Raw genomic sequence first — 21,120 nt, 5'->3', positions numbered from 1 at the left:
TCTCCCTCTGCCTGTGTCTCTGCCTCTCTCTCTCTCTCTCCGTGACTATCATAAATAAATAAAAATAAAAAAAATCCTTAAAAAATAATTTAAAAAATCAAAAGAAAATGTATTTTCTGGATTCAATCCATTGAGATTATAATAACAACAACTTAAGAAGAAAGTAAAAACAGAATCACTTTGCCCTGACAACATTTTAAAGATTGAGTTCAAAAAGGCAAAAATAGCACAGGATGCAGAAACTACACCTCTTAAGAAAGTAATGTGGGAAATACACAAACCAAATTTTTCTAATAAAATCTGAATGTTGATTATAAGGTAGGTCTTTCAAGTGAAATTAACATTTCTTTCATTTTCAGTACCTAGGGCCTCAGAAAAAATAGGTATGATCCTGTCTTTAATATTCAAGCACCTTCAACCACAAGCAACCACCAACATTATAAAAAGGGAAATACTTGTAACCTAATTCTCTTGTCCAAAACTAAAAAGAAGAAAAACAAAAATCCCACAAAAACCCCACAACTCAAAAGCACAATCAGAAACACCAGTTTCTTTGGGGGTGAGTAGGCTACCACAAACCTTATGAAATAAGAAAACATTTTAAAATAAATACCTCAATATTTTTAGAAGTGTATTTTAAAAGCGAGAAATCCACAACACAGGGCCACCGGGGTGGCTCAGTGGTTGAGCATCTGCCTTCTGCTCAGGACGTGGGATCGAGTCCCATATCGGGTTCCTTGCAGGAAGCCTGCTTCTCCCTCTGCCTGGGTCTCTCATGAATAAACAAATAAAATCTTTTTTTTTTTTAAACATTGTTTTTTTTTTTAAAGATTTTATTTTTTCATGAGAGACACAGAGAGAGACATGAAACACAGGCAGAGGGAGAAGCAGGCTCCATGCAGGGAGCCTGACGTGGGACTCGATCCCGGGATCCCAGGATCGCGCCCTGGGCTGAAGGCAGACGCTCAGCCGCTGAGCCACCCAGGTGTCCCAATAAATAAAATCTTAAAAAAAAAAAAAAAACCAACATATTTCTAGAGGCGAATCATTTATTTCTCTATCATAAGAAATCTTTCTTATTTATTTGATTTTAAAATATTCGCCCCCCCCCGTCGTTTAAGGAAAAAAAAAAAGAATTGTATTTCTGAATCCATGAATATATTATTAAAAGGGTAAAGCAGGAGACAGCTCTTTCAAGAATGGAAGTGAAAAGCTTTCTCAGGTGTGCGGACCGGGCCAGTCACTTCTAGAAAACTGTCAATGGGGAAACCATTAAAAAAAAAAAAAAAAAAAAAAAGAATTTGTGGACATTTAGACCAAGGAGTCCCCAAGGCTTCCCCAACAGTTGGCGAGATACTTTCTATGCCCAAAAAGCCATTTATAAAATTTGTGGCTGTCAATTTCTTGATCCGTTTTGAGATTCACCAGCTGAGTACCCTCTTCAGATTTCCTCGGGCAGAGCATAACATCGCCTCGAGCCCCTTCCTCTGGCACTTAAACACCCAGCTCCGTGACGCTGGAGTCACTAAGCAGAAAGGACTGTGCATATTTCAAAGGGGTGCTGGCGGCCGCAGCTCCCCGCGCCGGAGTCCGCGCGGGGTCTAAGCCCCGACACCGGCGTCCGAGCCTCGCCCCGCACGCTGCCCGGGGAGAGGCGCCGGCAGCGCCGGCCTCTGCAGCCTATTTTTGGAGTCTCGGGAGCCGGGCTCGGGGATTGCAGCGCACACAACGCGTCCGACTTAAGTTTACACCGGCAGCAGCCTGAGCATCCTAAGGTCGGACAAACCCGTTTAAAGGTTTCCGACCTCCACGTTACACACCTTAACTTTACATCTTCCCGACACGCAAGTTACAACAATGAAGGTAGAGCCTTGGCCGGGGGTGAGGACGGGAGCCTCCGGGCGGCGGCGGCGGAGGGCGGAGGGACGACGGCCCCGGGTGGAGGGCGAGTCCAGGGCACCGGGCTGCCCGGAGGGCGCGCGGAGCACCCAGGCTGCGCGCGGCGCCGGGGGAGGAGCCAGGGGTCCCGGGGGGCGGGCAGGGGGGCTTCCCGCCGCGGCCGCCCGCCGCCCGCCGCCCGCGCCCGCCGCCCGCCGCCCGCTCCCTCCTCTCCTCTCCTCACCTGCGAGTCGGAGGCGAACGCGGGGCTACGGCCGGGCGCCCGCTCTGTTTCCATTCCCGCTGGCTGACATGGCGGCCGAAGAGCTGTCACCCAGCCGGCTCGGGTCTCCCGCCGCGCGGGTGGAGGAGACACCTCTAGCCTTCCCGCCCCGCCTCCCTCTGCGCACCCTTCCCGGCTGGCCGGCTGGCGGCGGGCGGCCAGCGACCACGGAGCATAGAGCTCGGGCGGCTAGAGAGGAAGCGCGACCATAGAGTACCAGTCCAGACGCAACCCGGATGGTCCGTCGGCCTCCTCGTCCGTCCACTCGCAATCCCGGGGCGGCTCGCCCGGACGGAAGCGGAAGTGAGGGAAGTGGCAGGAAGGGGGACCGTTCGCATGCGCAGTGTGCGGCGTCTAGTCGCGCGGGGCCTAGGAGGGTGGTGGGGACCAGCGGCACGTGGGGGGTGGGGGTGGGGGCTCTGCACGGAGCTCGCGGGCGATGTGACGCTCGCCGGTTACGCTGGCGCAGACCTCGGAGAGTGAGGATGTCGGTCCCCGCGGCGGGGCTGCCGCCGCGCCTGGCGCTCTCAGCCATGGCCGGCGCGGGGCGCTTTTGCGTTCTGGGGCCGGGAGCGGCGAGGCGGACGGGCGTGTGCCCCGGGCACCGCCGGGCCCTGTCTGACCTCCACCCGCAGCTGGTGCCCACGCAGGGCTTCAAGGACTCACCGTCCTGGTTCCCCAGGTGCCGCTCAGAGCCCAGGAGCTACATCACCAGTCCGAAACTGGCCACGACCTTGGCGCATATCCTGGAGAACGAAAGGAAAACCGCCGACAAGCTCCTGCTGGAGTGCAATCCAGGTGAGTGCGTCGGGGCAGCGCTTCCTGGATAGTCACTCCTGCCGACCCCCCCCCCCCCCCGACGGCGCCCGGGAGCAGGTGGGCGGTCTGTCGGGATCCCCACGCGGGAGCGATGTCTGCGGCGCTCCGCCTGCTGCTGGATTTTGCCGACTCCTCCAGATACTTGCACGACCCCCGCTCCACCCCCCCCCACCCCTGGCAAGAACCTTTATTTTTACATAGTCCTCCTAGAGAATGTAAGATGTATAGACGTTCTGAAAAAGACATTTTTTGGGGGGGGGAGATTTTAAGTAATCTCTCTACCCCGCGTGGGGCTCGAACTTAGAACTCGAAGGTCAAGAGCCTAGCACTCCCCAAACTGAAAAATACTTACTTAAAGCAGCACTGGGTGTCACGAGTCAGTTCTGTTTAGATTTGGCAGTATCTTTCATGGTTAGAGTTTCTGTGTAGCCCGCCTATGCGTGGTATGTTAAAGGCATCTTTGTTTTGCTGAGACCTAGTGAAACATTGTGATTCAGAACGCAGGCAGGCTTGGCTTGGCTTGGCTTGGCTTGGACACGGTGGGTTCAAAGCCAAGCAGCACAGCAGCACTTAGTTGTGATGTTGGAGTCCAATGATTTTATCCAATCCCCGGTTTCCTTACATGTCATAACAGTGTGATATCTACTTTGAGGATGTTGTGAGGATCAAAATTAGGTAATACAGGTAAAATGTCTGCTTTAGTCGATATTCAAAGAATTTTTTTTTCTTTTGCAAATAAACTTTTTGTTCTGTTAATAACACTAGGTCCTGGGATTCTGACTCAAGCATTACTTAAAAGCAAGGCCAAAGTGATTGCCCTTGAAAGTAACAGAACTTTTCTTCCACATTTGCAGGTATACTTTGTTTCTAAAAATAATTTGTTGCTCAGTCAGCTATCTTTGAGTATGTAGGAAAGTGAAAATTAAGAACACAGTTTACTCTTATAGAATCACTTTTGAGGATCATGCTATAAATATATTGTTATCCCCAGTGACTGGAATATAGTACAATAAGTATGGAATTAAGTGTCAATGCTTGTTGAATGACTGAAAGATTGAACTGAAAGATTGAGTTCTGAGATTTGTTCCCTGGGATGCCTCTGTTTCCTCAACATAGAATCTAGGTTAATGGGACTTCATTAACTCTGGATTTAGTGTTTCAGAGGCAAGAAAGGTTCGGTATAGTCCGGTAACAGTTGCATGTAGTGAAAACATTATCCAAATAGGTTTTTTTAGTGAAATCTGCTACTTTATAGCAGACAGCTTCACTTAACAGTGAAGTGGAAATTAAGTAACTTAACCTGTTTGACTTTGTTTTTTTCATACATAAACTAGAGACCTTAATACCCACTTGTATAGGATCTTACTGCAATTTATTTTTATTTTAAAGACTTTATTTATTTTAGAGAGAGCGAGCGAGCAGGGGTGACAGGGGAAGGGGTAGATGGGGAGGTAGAGAATCACAGGCCAACTCCCTGCTGAGTGTGGAGCCTAACATGGGGCTCAATCTCATGAACCTGAGATCCTGACCTGAGACATAAACAAGAGTGGGACGCTAACCAACTATGCCACCCAGAAGCCCCTCTTGTTGCTATTTAAATAAGATAAATTGTACTGTTTTTGAATCCTAAATGCAATCAAGTTTTTAAATGTGATTTCACTATTATTGTAGAATTGAATTATTTTTTTAAATATTTTATTTATTCATGAGAGACACAGAGAGAGAGACAGAGACAGAGATACAGGCAAAGGGAGAAGCAGGCTCCATGCAGGGAACCTGATGTGGGACTCGATCCAGGGTCTCCAGGATCACACCCTGGGGCTGAAGGCCGCGCTAAACCGCTGAGCCACCCAAGCTACCCCTAGAATTGAATTATTTTAGAATTTTGGCTGTCATATCATTATCATTATTATCATTATAGAATGGTATGTGACATACAAAAACAAAAAATGTACAGAACAAAGTCTTAATGTATGCATTCCTCTTACATGCCTATCAAAATTCATTAGCTTTTCTTAGTTTAAGATTAAATATTAATCATTTATTATAACTATTATATTTTAATAGTCATAATACTATTATGACTGTTATATTTTAATAGTCATGATAATTTAATAGACTATTAAAATATAAGTCATAATAATTTAATAATCATTATATTTAAAAATATGACTCTTGAGTAACTCGTGAGGTTATTTTATTGCTATACATAGAACAATTTGTAAGAATTTCAGTATAATATGTTTTTAAGATACACATTAAGTGAGGGGCACCTGGGTTGCTCAGTCAGTTAAGTGTCTGCCTTAGGCTCAACTCTTAACTCAGGGTCCTGAGATCCAGTCGTTCCCCCCCCCCCCCATTTGGGCTCCCTGCGGGGTGGGGGGGGGAGGGCGGGGATCTGCTTCTACCTCTCCCTCTGCTACCGCCCCCCCTCCCCTGTACATGCTCTCTCTCTTTCTCTCAAATAATATAAAAAAAAAAATCCTTTAAAGAAAAAAGATGTGCATCAAGTGAGTGTTCTTTTTCTCTGTCATAATGCCACACTCTGGCTTTCTTTACATTGTTGGCTTATTTTCAGCTTCTTGTGGACTCTGGAGTTATTCAATCCTCAGGCCTAGTCTTCTGTGCTTCTCCCTAGGGGGCCTCATCTGCACCCCTGGGTTTAATAACCTTCAAAAAGCCAAGTCCTCACCAATGCATGTCTTTAGCCTGGACCACGGCACTGACCTCCCAATTTAGGCCTACAGATTCTCACCTGGCATTGCCACTTGGTTCACCCAATAGGCATCTCAAAATTAACAGGGCCAAAAGTATTTGATTTCTACCCCAGTATGTTCCTTCCCTAGTCTTTCTTAAGGATCTTCGCAAAAATGATTATTAGAATTTACTAGATTTAGAAATAGAGTAATACTTAGATTAAAATCAAACACTTAAGAATAATTAGGGTTTTTATTTCATGAGTTTAAATTGCAAATTCTTGAAACCTTGATGTATACCAATAGAATTTTCTGTGCATGAGAACCTCAAAACGCATATCAAGTCACATTGTGCCCTCTTCTATTTGATTTTTTTACAACTTCAAATTAAGTTTTATGGAGTCTGTAGCTGACCTTGCTCTCACTACTAAGATCTCCAGTGCTACGGCAGAATGAGCACATTGAGGCAGTGAAAAGATTGAGGTATATCAGACTTCTTCCAGCAGACAAAGAGCTTTCCCTCTATAGTGCTTCTATCTTTAGAAAACAGAAATGAAAAACCCAGGGGAAAATGGAAGGTGATCTACACAATGAGTATAGCCACATTCATTTGGGAAAGGACTCCTTAAACTCTTCTAGTAAAAAAAAGGACTGTCTGCCTTTCACTTTAATATTTTTATTGTTTTCCTCTTCTATGAAGCATTTTGCCACTACCTGCAGACAGGTTGTAGCTCTCTGCCTGGGCCCAGGTGTGATCTTAGAATCGCTGCCAGTGCTCCAGGCAGCCTCCATTAAGCAATCGGATTAGTGTGGGGACACTTTTTGAGCAATTGAAGCCATCGATACAGAGATAGCAAAAGAATAAGAATTGGTTGAAGGCTTTTTTGTTTTTTGGGCTTTTTCTTAGTAGTAGTGTATTTTCGTCACTTTTCAGGCATTAATTTCTCTTAACTCTTAAATTTTGGGGTAAATTTCTTAAAGTAGATTTTTGAATTGGTACAAAGTTTTCAGGCATTAATTTCTCTTAACTCTTAAATTTTGGGGTAAATTTCTTAAAGTAGATTTTTGAATTGGTACAAAGTATGCATAACTGACAATTTTGAACACGTTATCTCTTTCTCTCTTTAGTCCCTGCGAAAAAAGGTAGATGGAGAGCTAGAAGTGATCTACTGTGACTTCTTTAAAATGGATCCTAGAAATTTTGGAATAGTAAAACCACCCATTATGATTTCAGAAACACTTTTTCAGCATTTGGGAATAGCAGCAGTTCCTTGGTCAGAAGGTAATTTTTGTCACTCACTGCAGCAAATAGCTTATAATTTGCCAGCTTTCTCCAGCAGTACAGCTTGTCTACCGAATGGATCCGCATCCTGTATAGATGATGCAGTTTATTGGGTGGGCGCTCTTCACTTGACTGGCTTTCCTCTCACATAGCCAGGGTCAGAGCAGCTCCACAGAAGCCATGTGCCTATCAAGGAAGGATGCCCAGGCTTAGTTTTAATTGACTTAATATAGTTTGTTAACGTTTGACTCGACAACCCCAACCTCCTCCTCTTTCTCGGTAGTGGAACCTGTGGACTCTTTGAACTTCAGGATGGTTCATGCTAAGAGCTGGATTCTAAAGAAGCACTTTGAAGGCAGCCCTTACTCATACATAGTAACTTTGAGTTAAAGACAATTGAACTCCTGTCCTTAAAAAATGGAGAGGTCCTGCTGGAAGCTTTGTTCCTTACCGTGGATCCTTAACATGAGATTGGCAGCCAAAAGGTTGAAGGAGGGTGATATGATGATAGGGCAGCAAGTGGCCAGAGTTGTGAAAAGTAAAAACTCAGCCTTCCCAGCAGGAACTGTGGTAGTGGCTTCTCCAGGCTGGACATTGCACTGTATTTCTGATGGGAAAGATCTGGAAAGCTGCCTGCAGAGTGGCCAGACACGGTACCAGGGTCTTTGGCTCTGGGAACAATTGGCATGACAGGTCTAACGGCCTACTTTGGCCTCCTTGACATCTGTGATGTGAAGGATGGAGAAACAGTGATGGTTAATGCAGCAGCAGGAGCAGTGGGCTCTGTGGTGGGGCAGATTGCTGAGCTCAAGGGCTGCAAAGTTGTTGGAGCAGCAGGGTCTGATGAAAAGGTTGGGTACCTTAAAAAGCTTGGATATCATGTTGCTTTTAACTACAAAACCGTGGAGTCTTTGGAAGAAACTGAAAAAAGCCTTTTCTGATGGTTATGATTGTTACTTTGATAATGTAGGTGGAAAGTTTTCAAACATTGTTATTCCCCAGATAAAGAAATTTGGAGGAATTTCTATTTGTGGGGCCATCATGACGTATAATAGTACTCGCCCACTTCCCCCAGGCCCACCCCAAGAGAATATTATTTATCAGCAGCTCTGCTTGGAAGGGTTCATCGTTTATCGCTGGCAAGGAGAGGTCCGGCTTTGAAAGGCTTTTTTTGCTGACATGGGTCATAGAGGGTAAAATCCAGTACCACGAATACATCATTGAAGGATTTGAAAACATGCCAGCTGCATTTATGGGAATGCTGAAAGGAGATAATTTGGGAAAAACAATAGTGAAAGCATGAAAAAAATGGCACATGGAATCTAGACATCATTTGGATGATGACTTAATTTCTTTTTAACCATTTAATAAAAAATGTATGTTACCTTCATTATCTAAAAAAAAAAAACTTAGTTTGACTCAATAAAATGTGATTTTAGGAAAAAGTTTTAACTTATTCAAATATTTTTGCTTGTATTCCTAACAGATACTCCACTAAGAATAGTTGGAATTTTCCCAGCAAAAAATGAGAAAAAGATACTTTGGAAACTTTTATATGACCTATATTCTTCAACTTCTGTATATAGTTATGGACGAGTACAACTAAATATGTTTATTACTGAAAGGGAATATGAGGTAGGTTATTAACAAATACCTGATTAGTTTTTGTTTTGAAAGAGTGCTGTGATCTTCTCTGAATGGTCTTAACCTGTATGATTTTAATTTGAGCTCATGACATTGTTTTTAAATTTCTGTAATTTTTGAGTTTGATTTTTTAGTCTTTATGGTTAAATATACATGACTTAATATTTACTATTTTAACTTTTTAAGTATGTAGTTCTGTGACATTAAGTATATTCAAATTGTGGCACAACTGTTACCACGATCTAGCTCTTCCTGGCACATTTTTATCGTTCCATACTAAATTAAACATTACCTCCCCTTCCCCTGAGACTCCGGTAAACATTCTTCTACTTTCTATCGCAGTGAGTTTGACTGTTCTAGGTACTTTGTCATTGTTGGAGTTCTGGAATGTCGCACTTTTGTGTCTGACTGGCTTTAATTAGCCTAATGCTTTGGTGATTCATGCAGGTCATAGCATATGTCAGAATTTCAGTTTTTTGTTTTTTGTTTTTTTTTTTTTTAGAATTTCAGTTTTTAAGGCAGAAAAATAGGTCATTGCCTAGCTGCATGTATATTTACACACAAGCACATAATGCACATAGGCACACATGCCTTCCACCTTCTGTTTATCCATTCATCTGTCAGTTGACATTTGAGGTGCTTCCACTTTATTACTGTGAATGATGCTGCTGTGAGATTTGGTGTGCAGATCTTTTCCAGTCCCTGCTTTCAGTACTTTGGGCTATTTACCCAGAAGTGGAATTGCTGAACCATATGGCAGTAATTTTTTTTTTAAGATTTTATATATTTTTGAGAGAGAGAGCATGAGAGGTGGGAGAGGCAGAGAGAGAGAATTAAGGACACTCCCGCTGAGTGAGGAGCCCAATGTAAGGCTTGATCCCAGGATCTTAGGACCGTAACTTGAACCAAAGGCAAATGGTTAATGCACTGAGCCACCCAGGCACCTCAATACTATTAAATTTTTTTTTCTATTTTTTGATTTTTTAAGGGCCCACTCTTCAGTTTCCTGTAGTGTTTTTACCATTTTGTATTCCCACCAACAATGCACAAGAGTTCCGGTTTCTCCATGTTCAGTCCAACACTTCTTTCCTGTTGTTTTATAGTGCCTGTTGTAGTGCTGTGAGATAGTATCCCATTGTGGTTTTGATTAGATTCATGATGTTGGACATCTTTTCGTGTGCTTATACATCATTTGTATATCATCTTTGGAGGAATGTCCTTTGCCCTTTTCTTTGTTTTTTTTTTTCTGTTGAGTTTTAATAGTTACTTATATATTCTCAGTATTAATCCCTGCTTAGGTATTTGATTTGTAAATTTTTTTCTCCCCATCTGTGGGTTGCCATTTTATACTGTTGATTGTGTCCTTTGATTCTCAAAGTTGTTAATTTGATGACATCTAGTTTGTCTTTTGCTGCCTGTCCCTTTGGTATCATAGCTAAGAAATCACTGTCAAATCCAAGGTCATGAAGCTTTTCTTTTCTTCTTAAGAGTTTTATAGTTTTAACTCTTATATTCTAGTCTTTGATCCATTTTGAATTACTTTTTTTTATATGGTGTTGGGTAAGGGTCCAACTTTGTTCTTTTGCATATGAGTATCCAGTTTTCCCAGCATCTTTTATTGAAAAGACTGTCTCTTTCCCCATCAAATGGCCTTGGTACCCTTGTCAAAACATCACTTAACTATACACATGAGCATCTGTTTCTGGGCTATTTTATTACATTAGGTTCTTCAGTGTCTCTTGAGATTGCATATGAATTTTAGGATGGGTTTTTCTATTTGTGAGAAAAAACATCATTGGGATTTTGATATGGATTGCATTGACTCTGTAGATCACATTGGGTAATGTTGAAACATTTTAACATTGATCAGTCTTCCAGTCTGTGAACATAGGTTGTTTCTCCATTTATGTTTAGTTTCTTTCATCAGTGTTTTACAGTTTTAAGTGTACAAGTATTTCAATGTACAAGTATTTCAACCTCCTTGGTTAAATTTTTTTTTTTTAAGATTTTATTTATTCATGAGAGAGAGAGAGAGAGAGAGAGGCAGACACAGGCAGAGGGAGAAGCAGGCTCCTCACTGGGAGTCCGATGTGGGACTCAGTCCCAGGACCCAGGGATCACAACCTGAGCCAAAGGCAAATGCTCAACCACTGAGCCACCCAGGCACCCCTTCCTTGGTTACATTGGTTCCTAAGTATTTTACTCTTTTTAATGTTATTGTAAACAAAGTTGTTTTCTTAATTTTACTTTTCAGATTATTCATTGTTAGTATACAGAAATATGCTTGACTTTTGTGTATTATTTTTATATTCTGCAACTTTGCTGAATTTATGTACTGACTCTCACAGGAATAGTTAGGGTTTTTAGACTACTCTCTGAAATTGAAGGGCCTTCTGAGAGTAGTGTCTGGAGTCTGGAGAGTAATGTTTCTTTGCTGCTCAGAAAGCTTCATATTATTAATCTTGTAATCCATTGTAACAGATGTTTACTTGTACATCAGAGTTATGTGTTAGGATAGTGGAGCAAGAAATGAAAGAGTGGTTTATTCACCAAGACTCAGTAAGGAAATAGTGATGATCCATGGAAAGAGAAGGGGACTCAGAACCTTGAGGCTGTACATACATTATGTATATGAAAAATTGAAAGAACAGAAACTGGAAATGCTTCATTAGGTTTTACTTTGCTACTAGGGAAATGTTCTGGTACTAATACCATGAACCTTTTCATACGTGTTTTCCTCTGTGTACTGCTCTTTCATTCACTGAGAAAACCACACATCCCTCAAGTGTCAACCTGAGCAATTCTTGTCTCAAAATTTAATAGCCCACCTGATACATACTTCTGATACACACTTGTGCTTCTCCATGGGAATTCTATGTTTTTGTTTCATTATTTCTTTTTTTTTTCTTTAAGATTTATTTATTTATTCATGAGAGAGACAGAGGGTTTCATTATTTGTTTAATGAGATTTTGCCCTGATAGGGGTTATGGCTAAAGGAAATCAGTTTCACACACATTGTAAGTGTGATGATGTATTTTAGTATGAAAGTTCAAAAAAGTTTTTCTCTTTTTTGAAATAGTTATGGTAAAAAAAAAATAGTTATGGTTAAGATGTTGCATTTCTAATTTCCTTTAATTTTTAAATACTCTTAAGGTATTTTAAGATTCAGAATTTCATTTTTATTGCTTATAGTTATATAAACCTGTAACTTATTTTCTTTTACTAGAAACTGGTGGCAAGTCCTGAAACTCCACACTTGTATCAAGTATTAAGTGTGCTCTGGCAAGTAGCCTGTAAGATTAAGCTTCTGCATGTGGTAAGTAAAATCCTTCTAAATTTTATTTTATTTTATTTTATTTTTTAAAAATATTTATTTATGATAGTCACACAGAGAGAAAGAGAGAGGCAGAGACATAGGCAGAGGGAGAAGCAGGCTCCATGCACCGGGAGCCTGACATGGGATTCGATCCCGGGTCTCCAGGATCGCGCGCCCTGGGCCAAAGGCAGGCGCCAAACTGCTGCGCCACCCAGGGATCCCCTCCTTCTAAATTTTAAATGCAAGAGATAAGTTGTTTTTATTTTTAATTTTTTTAAATTTTAATTAAAATCAGTTTATTAACATATAGTGTATTAGTAGTTTCGGAGGTAGAGTTCAGTGATTCATCAGTTGTGTAAAACACCCAGTGCTCATTCCATCACCTGTGCTTCATAATGCCCGTCATCCAGTTACTCCATCCTCCCACACCCTGAACTTCATTTTGTTTTTAAAAAACAAACTTTCATTTGTTTTTAAAGAGGCTACATTTCTGTGACCAGTAAATGGAGAAAAATTAAAAATTCATTTTATTATTTTTCCCAGCTATTGAAGATGACAGAGCAAGGTAACTTCGTGCTTATATTTTTGCCACAAATATTTGTGTTTTTCTCTGATAATAAAAATAATAATACACTCATTGTAAAAATATGAGACATAAAGGAAGGAAGAAGAAAAAGAATTTTAAAAACTCATCACTATAATTCCACTACCCAGAGGTCACTGTTGACATTTGTGGCTTATTTGTAGCTTTTTATTTTTCCTATGTTTTTTTTCTTTAAGTTATAGAGATTATATTATTTTGTATCTTTTTTTACTTAATAGCTAATAGATAATGATAAGTTTTTTTTTTTCTCTTGTCACTAGACATTTTTCCCAAGTTGTCTTTTTCATTTTGTTTTTTAATTTTGAGAGAGAGAGAGAGTGAGCATGAGAGCAGGGAGGGACAGGGAGAAGCAGACTCCCTCCTGCGGACCAGGGAGCCCAAAGCAGACACTTAACCAACCGAACCACCTAGGTGCCCTTTTCCTAAGGTTTTTGTTTATTTTAAGATTGTATTTATATATTCATGAGAGACACTGAGAGAGAGGCAGAGACACAGGCAGAGGGAGAAGCAGGTTCCATGCAGGAAGTCCGATGCGGGACTTGATCCCAGGACTCCAGGATCACTCCCCTGGCCTGAAGGCAGGTGTTCAACCACTGAGCCACCCAGGCATCCTCTTTTCCTAAGTTTTTAATTGCCACTTAAAACCTCACTAGAGAGCATTCCCCTTCGTAGTTTATTTCTTTAGGCAAAATCAGAGTCAGCTAATAGAAATATCTGAGCCACACGTATAACTTTACATGTAATGCTATATTTCGTAGCAACATTTATAAAAAGTAAAAAAGAAACAGGTGAAACTAATGCTAATATGTCTTTCTTAATCTTCTTGATTTAAAATATCATTTCAGGGGATCCCTGGGTGGCTCAGCAGTTTAGTGCCTGCCTTTGGCCCAGGGTGTGATCCTGGGGTCCCAGGGTCAAGTCCCATATCAGGCTCCCTGCATGGAGCCTGCTTCTCTCTCTGCCTGTGTCTCTGCCTCTCTCTCTCTCTCTCTCTCTCTCTCTCTCTGTCTCATAAATAAATAAATAAAATCTTAAAAAATATATATCATTTCAGTGTGTAGTCAGTATTTTACAATTAGTTATTACATAACTTTTTTTTAAATGTGTGGGGCCTTTGAAGTCCAATGTGTGTTTTACCCTTAACAGCACATCTCCATTCAGACTAGGTATGTTTCAGGTGTCAATAGCCACATATGACTAATGGCTACTATATTCATAGCAAAGGGCCGGAGTGAAGACAAAACTGATAAACACTATTTCTCTCATATAATAATTTGGTCTTTCACTTTTTTATTTTAGTAGAATTTTTACTGGATGTATGTTTACATATTTGCTGAGCCCTTGTACTTCTAGGGACCTGATGGTTTCACTTCTAAATTCGCCTTGTGTATGTCCCTGTCATCCCATTACTGCTGTCATCTAGCAACACATTAAGCCCATGCATACTTAGTTGTTAGAAGGTTATCCATTTGATTTTAGCTTTTGTGCCAATTCTGTTTGTTTTTCTCTAGTACATGAGGTTCTTAGATTGGCTCTCTCTCTCTTTTTTTTTGTTTTTATCAGATTGGATCTCTGTTCCTTGTCTTTAGTATCTATCGAGTTCCTGTTGTTTTTCTGTCTTCCCAGAAATCTTTCACCCTAGGATTCATAGCACTGCCCCTGCCTGTATACTGTAATGTTTGTATTGCTGTTCTCCATGTCCCTAAAATCCTTTCTTACCTCAGTGACCTCTCATTCTGTTGGCTTTTTATCTGGGCCTCCTCCCCTCATGGCTATTGGCTAGTGTCTTCATAAAGCTTCATGAGGACTTTGGCTTTCTGGAGAGTCTTCTCTTTTCTTTGTTCTGCAGTGTTTATTTTCAAAGGCTCTGTTTTGACTTGTGCCATTCATTAATGTCAGTGTTGATCCAGTGGCTCCTAACCTGTGACCCTAATATGCAAATCTTAGCTGTTAAACTAACTTAAGGACCTGTTTGCATAGTTACATTAGGATGCCACTTTATCTAAATAAGTAAGAGAAATAGCAATATCTGGATAGACCTTTGATTCTCATCTTTTTTTAAAAAAAAAAAAAACACGGAGAGAGAAGAGGGAAGTTTATGGTTTAACTATCCCATGTTGTTTTTCTTAAGTCCAAGTAGAATAGTGACTAGGATTTGATTCATTTTGTTGCTCAAAGGCAGTAGTAACTTAGGGCACTTTGACTAAAGAGAACTAAAAGAAATATTTTGGTTTCATTTACCTTCCCTTAAGGAGCCTTGGTCCTCATTTGGCGTATATGGCCAAAGTGGGCGACTGGATGATCCGAAGAATAAGGTAAGAATGAATGAATACCCTTGCCTTTTTCCCTCTAAATGGAACATCCTATTTTCTTTAAGATTTTTTGGTATTCTGTATTTACTTAGGTTTTTAATTTTAGGATATTTGGAAATGTTCTTTAAACATACCTTAACTGCTTTTAATAAATTCAAATTATTTTGGAAAAGAGTAATAATTTTCAGCTAATTAAACAGTGGATACTAGTTAGCATAGTCATAGCTTAAACAGAATTTGACTTCCATCTCTTGAACATACATCTCAAATTTAGAAAATACAGTCATCTTAGGGTACATCTAATTTGATGAGCTAAAGATGCAATTTTATACTCAGAAATCTGTTATATTACTATTTATAATGATGGAGTTCATCAACAGGTATGTCTTGTTTCTTACCCAGAGGGTGGGGCTTTTGTTTGTTTATTTTTTTCCTCTTTCTATAAAACCAAAGTGATAATGTTATAAAGTGATCCTCCATTTACTTTATGTCAGGAGTACACATAGCAAAATCAGAATAAAGTAGCTAAATTTTAAAAAATAATCCAGAGTTTCACTTCAGGATAAAATGCTAATGATGCATAGTTCAGCCTGAAGTCTCATTTGCCTACTTACACTCCTGCCACTAAAAGAAAAAAAAGAAATGACCAATTTAGAGATGGTCTGACTTTTCAGTGATCAGTCATTGTTATGATCATTGAGATTTTAGCTCTATTTCACTCTTCATAAGCATATTTTTGTAGCCTCATAGAATAGAATCAGAGTAATATATTTTGGCTTAAGACCATTAGGAACTTACTCAAATGTCCCTAGAGTGAACAATCCTGTATATAAGACACTTGCTCATTTTTTTAGTTACAAGAACTAACGCTTAAAATGGCATGTTTGGCCAAATTAAATATATAAACTTTAGGGATGAAGACGAGATAACCAGACGTCATGTTTCATGAGAGAATTTTATTCGGATATTCCACCCTGTATCTCTGATATCAGCATGTTCATAATTGCTACAGAGGCACTTGAGACATTTAACCTTTCATTAGAGCACATAGTTCTTTTTTTTTTTAATTTTTTATTTATTTATGATAGTCACAGAGAGAGCGAGAGAGGCAGAGACATAGGCAGAGGGAGAAGCAGGCTCCATGCACCGGGAGCCCGATGTGGGATTCGATCCGGGTCTCCAGGATCGCACCCTGGGCCAAAGGCAGGCGCCAAACCGCTGAGCCACCCAGGGATCCCAGAGCACATAATTCTTATTTCCATCCAAGTTGTTTGGGATTCCACTTCCCAAACAAGTTGAGTGGGATTCCACTCTTTGGAAGCCATCTTTTTATCACTGGAATTTTTTTTTCTTACTTAAAAAAAAAATGATTTTATTTATTTATTTATTTGAGAGAGAGCAGGAGCAGCAGAGAGGGGCAGAGGGAAAGGAAGAAGCAGGCTCCCTGCTTAGGGCTCCAATGTGGGGTTTGATCCCAGTTCCCAAGATCATGACCTGAGCCCAAAGCAGATGCTTCACTGACTTGAGTCACCCAGGTGCCCCCAGAACATTTTTTTCAAAGATATAAATAGCCATTTATTTAACACCAGGAAAGTTTTTTCTTCCCTATTTATCAAGTAAGTATCTGTAACTACAAAACTACCCACAAGCTTGCTTGCTTTATTTTTCTTTTTAAGATTTTCTTTTTAAGTAATTTAGGTCACCAACCTGGAGCTTGAACTCACAACCCGGAAGATTGCACACTCTACCAACTGAGCCAGCCAGGCACCCCCTACCAGCTCATTTTTTAAAGTTCTCCTCAGGGATACCTGGGTGGCTCAGCTATTGAGCATCAGCCTTCTGCTCAAGATGTGACCCTGGGGTCCTGGGATCGAGCCCCACATTGGACTCCCTGCGTGGAGCCTGCTTCTTCCTCTGCCTGTGTCTCTGCCTGTCTCTCTCTGTGTCTCTCATGAATGAATGAATGAATGAATTAATTAATTAATTAATTAAAAAAAATAAAGTCCCTTTCAAAAGTCTTATTATCAACAACATAGGACACTTCATGCCTGAGGTTATCTCCCTCTCTAATAATTACTAAATATTTTTTTAATTTTATTACCTTCCCTCTTTTGAAAAAAGATTAATCCTTCAAGCAGGCATCCAAAACTAGAACTGGAATTGATTGAAAGTTTATTTTTTAAGCTAATAGATCTTCCACAAACAGTATATATATTTAAAAATATGTATGTTTGTGAATGTACATATATGTGTGTGTTTGTGTATATATAGCTAGATAAGTAATAAGGGATCACTACCACTATATGAGATTTCCAGAGGACTTAAATGGAAGGCCTCTCTGCTTTCTGAGGGATAATTTCAGAGGAAAAAAACATCTTAACTTTATATCAAGGCATATACTTTCTGAATCAGAGTTCTGTATGCTAGAGCAGGTTGGTCAGCTTTTTCAGTAAAGGGCCAAACAGCAAATGTTTTATGCTTTGCAGACCACATAATAGTCTTTGTCATATTCTTTGTTGTTTTGTTCTGTTTTATTTTAACAATCCTTTACAAATGTAAAAACCATTTTAGATCCAACTACACAACAACAGGCAGGCCACGGACCATAGTTGTAACCCCATAGTTTTTTAAATATCCAAGTGAAAATGTTAAGTCAAGGGGTGCCTGGGTGGCTCAGTCGGTTAGGCGTCTGCCTTCGACTTGGGTCATGATCTCAGGGTCCTGGGATTGAGCTCAGCAGGGAACCTGCTTCTCCCTCTTCCCCCTGCTCGTGCTCTTTCTCACTCTCTCTCTCAATAAATAAAATCTTTTTTTTTTTTTTTAAAAGGGAAAATATAAGTCAATAATGGTTTTTTATCCTTAGGATCTGGGGTTGTGTCTCCAACATAGAAGAAACTCAGTGTGTGTTAGGATCATATTTGGGATCTGATTTTACCCTGCTTCAAAGTTAATTAGCTGTTATTCTTTCATCGATACTGCCCAAAGGTAGACTCCTGTATTAGATGAAGGACTTTATCTGCCCTACATCCCATGGGGTAACAGGGTGTACCTCAATTGGATGGTGTTCATGCTGGGCCTTGCATTGCAACTTAGAAATACTAGGGGATTTCACTTCCTTTATAGCAAATATGAAGCAAGCCTCCTCTTTGACATGCAGGGAGCCATTATTTCATCCTCCAAGGTGGCTCACTGCAAACAACCCTGAAAAACTGCCCAGGTAAAGAGTAGTTTTAGGACCTTGCACTCTTGACACACCTAGCAAGAACAGAGAACACTCAGGATCTGTGGTGATGGCCTTTTCAAACAGCTAGTTTGAATGAGTAAATGAACTATGTCTTTTTCTGGCAGTATTTATGACTAACACACTTTATTTTTTTTCTCTCTCCAGAAACCATTAGAACAAGTAAACAAACGAGTAGGACAAAACATGTGTTTAATTCAACTGACTCCTCATCAGAATTTATTTACAGAGAATTTAACATCTATTAACTATGATGTATTTTTTCTCATGTTAAAGCAGTGTTTTATGAAGCGCAATTTCAAGCTAATGGACCATTTACAGTAAGTAAAAATAAAAGCAAGTATAAAAATGGCAGTTTTTTTTTTTTTTTTTTTTTTTTAAGATTTTGTTTATTAATGAAAGACACCAAGAGAGAGCAGGGACACAGGCAGGAAGAGAAGCAGGCTCCCTGCAGGGAGAGCCTATTGCGGGACTCAATCCTAGGACTCCAGGATCACATCCTGAGCCAAAGGCAGCCACTCAACCACTGAGCCACCCAGGTATCCCAGAAGTGGCAGTTTAATGTAAGAATTATACTTCATGTTAGAGGTCCATTTTCTGTATCTTGTATATCATGATTAACAGAGTGAGGTACCATGTTTTCATGCATCTATTTCTTCAAAACAGTTCCTTCTCCAGTGCACATTTTGAGAAAAATAAAATTCAATTTTCCATATAATCTCTTGAGCTTAATTTTTTTTCCACTGAGAAAACAACAGCCTACCAGTTATTTCATCTTTGTCAGAGTATATGGCCAGGATTAACTTAGGTGGAGAACTAGCTGCTTGCCAGTGACCAGGATGGAAGGAGCCTCAGTGGTGACATACCCATCATCTTGCCTTTTCTCACTGCTTATCCTTTGTGGTTTTATTTCCTAAATCAAAGCAGGCACAGATTATTATACCTCCCTAGTCCTCCTGTCCTGGGCCAAATTTATGTTTCTACTAAAGCTTTATAAAAATTATAGCTATTACTGCTTACTCGGTATCTATGTAACTTTTACGTGGGGCTGTGCACTTTGGAATCAACAGCCCATGTCTTTGAAAGTACTATCAGAGAATAGGTGAAACTCTGAATGAGCTGTTGATTGAACAATATTTGTATAAAAATAAATGATAAGGGGCGCCTGGGTGGCTCAGTGGTCGAGCATCTGCCTTTAGTTCAGGGCATGATCTCGTGGTCCTAGGATCAAGTCTCACATCGGCTCCCCACAGGGAGCCTGCTTCTCCCTCTGCCTCTGTCTCTGCCTCTCTCTGTGTGTCTCTCATGAATAAATAAATAAAATCTTTAAAAAAAATAAAATTAAAAAAGTAAATGTTAAGAATGGCAATAGTCTAATAAATTTAATCTATTTTTTATCTTATCACCTGTGGTACTGATTGTGTTGAATGAAAATATCAAGGATAAAGGAAATTAGGGGGGTGCCTGGGTGGCTCAGTCAGTTAAGCATCTACCTTCAGCTCAGGTTATGATCTCAGGGTCCTGGGATCGAGCCCCATGTCGGGCTCCCTGCTTAGCGCGGGTCTGCTTCTCTCTCTCCCTCCACCTGCCTCGTGCTTTCTCTCTCCCTCCCTTTCAAATAAATTTAAGTCTTTAAAAAAAAAAAAAGAATGTAGGAAATTAGGGGTACCTGGGTGGCTCAGTTGGCTGAGTGTCTCTTGATTTCAGCTCAAGTCTTGATTTCAGGATTGTGAGTTCGAGCTCTGTGTGGAGCCTACCTTAAAAAAAATTTTAAAAAAAGGCAGCCCTAGTAAATCTGATAAACCATGGTGAAAAATGTTAAAAATTCCTTTGGCGATCTCTGAATTGAAAGTGTTTATACCTATGAGCAGGATTCCATTCAAAATCTAAAAGTTCTTGTCAAAGGCTCATTGATGGTTTCTTGCTAGAGTAATTAATAAGGCAGTTTTTTGCTTTATAATTTATCACCAGCAATTGTTAAATAAAAAGGTGAGACCTATTTCCTCTTTGACATCTCCTGGATGCCAGTTTCTGCTGTTTGTACTTACTGATGTATTACATGGACCTAAATGTAGTTAAGAATGCTTTGCAAAGAGAATTAACAGATGGAAGAGGTAGGCAGAAGAATTGTTTTGGGGCAGCCTGGATAGCTCAGCAGTTTAGAGTCACCTTTAGCCCAGGGCGTGATCCTGGAGACCTGGGATCAAGTCCCATGTCGAGCTCCCTGCATGAAGCCTGCTTCTCTCTCTGCCTCTCTCTTTCTCTGTGTCTCTCATGAATAGATAAATAAAATCTTTAAAAAAAATTATTTTGAAGGGCAATGGTAGACTAGAATTTTGTGTAAGACTTGATGAGAACACGTTAAAAGTCCAAATTTGCTCTTTGGGTGATACGTAAGCCATGAATCTTTAGAAATAATGGTAAAAGCTGCATATTTTATGCGGGCTCTTAAACCAAATAAGATTAATTATAGATCCATAAATTAAGCATCTTAAGTTGGGCATAGAAGCCATCTCTACCAATATTTACTGCAGTTATAAAAAGGAACCAAGCAGATTTATTTTGTGTTTCTTTTGCAGGTTATTGAGTCCAGTTAATGCAGCAGCTATATTGAAGCAAATAGGGAAAGATGGAGACATGAAAATAACAGATCTGTATCCTCAAGACTTTAAACAGCTTTTTGAAGCTATAGAGTATTTCAGAGAATCTTGCAGGTGGCTCTTTGATGATTGTATGGAAGAGATGATCATGTAGGAACTTGATTGCCCATACCTGAGCCATTGATATATTTGAAAATTATGGCACAAATGGAAGATAACCACATTTGAAAAGCTTCCAGCCTTTCAACAGAAGATAACTCTTCTTGTTTTGCAGATTCAGCAGATAATTTCTTTTGAAGGTGATAGTTTCCTAAATCAGATAAAACCGTGGCTGCCCTTATATTCACAGAAAATAAAATGAAAACTTCAGTTAATTGTGGATTTGATCAGATTGCATTTGTTTTGAATTCCTATCTACTGTAGATGCACTGGTAGTTGTAGGAT

At 40.2% G+C, this 21,120-nt stretch overlaps 2 protein-coding genes and 1 pseudogene across 7 annotated transcripts in view; 2 read left to right on the top strand and 1 right to left on the bottom strand.

The window, feature by feature from the left end:
* Window positions 1–3,481, bottom strand: part of CNST (consortin, connexin sorting protein) — a 123,206-nt gene extending 119,725 nt beyond the window's left edge. For 3 of the 4 annotated variants that reach the window (XM_055323759.1, XM_055323761.1, XM_055323762.1), the window contains exon 1: window positions 2,123–2,259. The gene's annotated coding sequence lies outside the window, so the exon portion shown is untranslated. Of the gene's footprint in view, window positions 1–2,122; window positions 2,260–3,332 lie in introns of those variants that run through there. The other variant, XM_055323760.1, reaches the window with a different exon arrangement.
* On the top strand, window positions 2,398–21,050 carry TFB2M (transcription factor B2, mitochondrial). Of its 3 annotated transcripts, XM_055323763.1 has the most exons (8): window positions 2,398–2,959; window positions 3,746–3,834; window positions 6,805–6,958; window positions 8,445–8,593; window positions 11,830–11,919; window positions 14,776–14,838; window positions 18,224–18,396; window positions 20,656–21,050. In XM_055323763.1, the coding sequence occupies exons 1-8, from the start codon at window positions 2,398–2,400 to the stop codon at window positions 20,828–20,830; spliced, it is 1,455 nt and encodes a 484-aa protein (XP_055179738.1). In that variant the 3' UTR covers window positions 20,831–21,050. The 3 variants fall into 3 exon arrangements, with proteins under 3 accessions (XP_055179738.1, XP_055179739.1, XP_055179740.1); XM_055323764.1 differs by lacking the exon at window positions 14,776–14,838; XM_055323765.1 differs by lacking the exons at window positions 3,746–3,834; window positions 6,805–6,958.
* Window positions 7,271–8,434, top strand: LOC129508740 (prostaglandin reductase 1-like; annotated as a pseudogene).
* Window positions 21,051–21,120: the final 70 nt, after the last annotated feature.

Source organism: Nyctereutes procyonoides, unplaced genomic scaffold, assembly GCF_905146905.1.
Source record: "Nyctereutes procyonoides isolate TBG_1078 unplaced genomic scaffold, NYPRO_anot_genome, whole genome shotgun sequence".
Lineage (NCBI taxonomy): Eukaryota > Metazoa > Chordata > Mammalia > Carnivora > Canidae > Nyctereutes > Nyctereutes procyonoides.
Note: the sequence above shows the minus strand (reverse complement) of the source record. Positions and strands in the feature narration are given on the sequence as shown.

Coding starts and splice junctions, on each gene's coding strand:
- TFB2M (XM_055323763.1), top strand. CDS start 2,398: ATGGTCCGTCGGCCTCCTCGTCCGTCCACTCGCAATCCCGGGGCGGCT. Junction 6,959..8,444: donor AGCAGTTCCTTGGTCAGAAG/GTAATTTTTGTC, acceptor TATTCCTAACAG/ATACTCCACTAAGAATAGTT. Junction 18,397..20,655: donor AAGCTAATGGACCATTTACA/GTAAGTAAAAAT, acceptor TTTCTTTTGCAG/GTTATTGAGTCCAGTTAATG.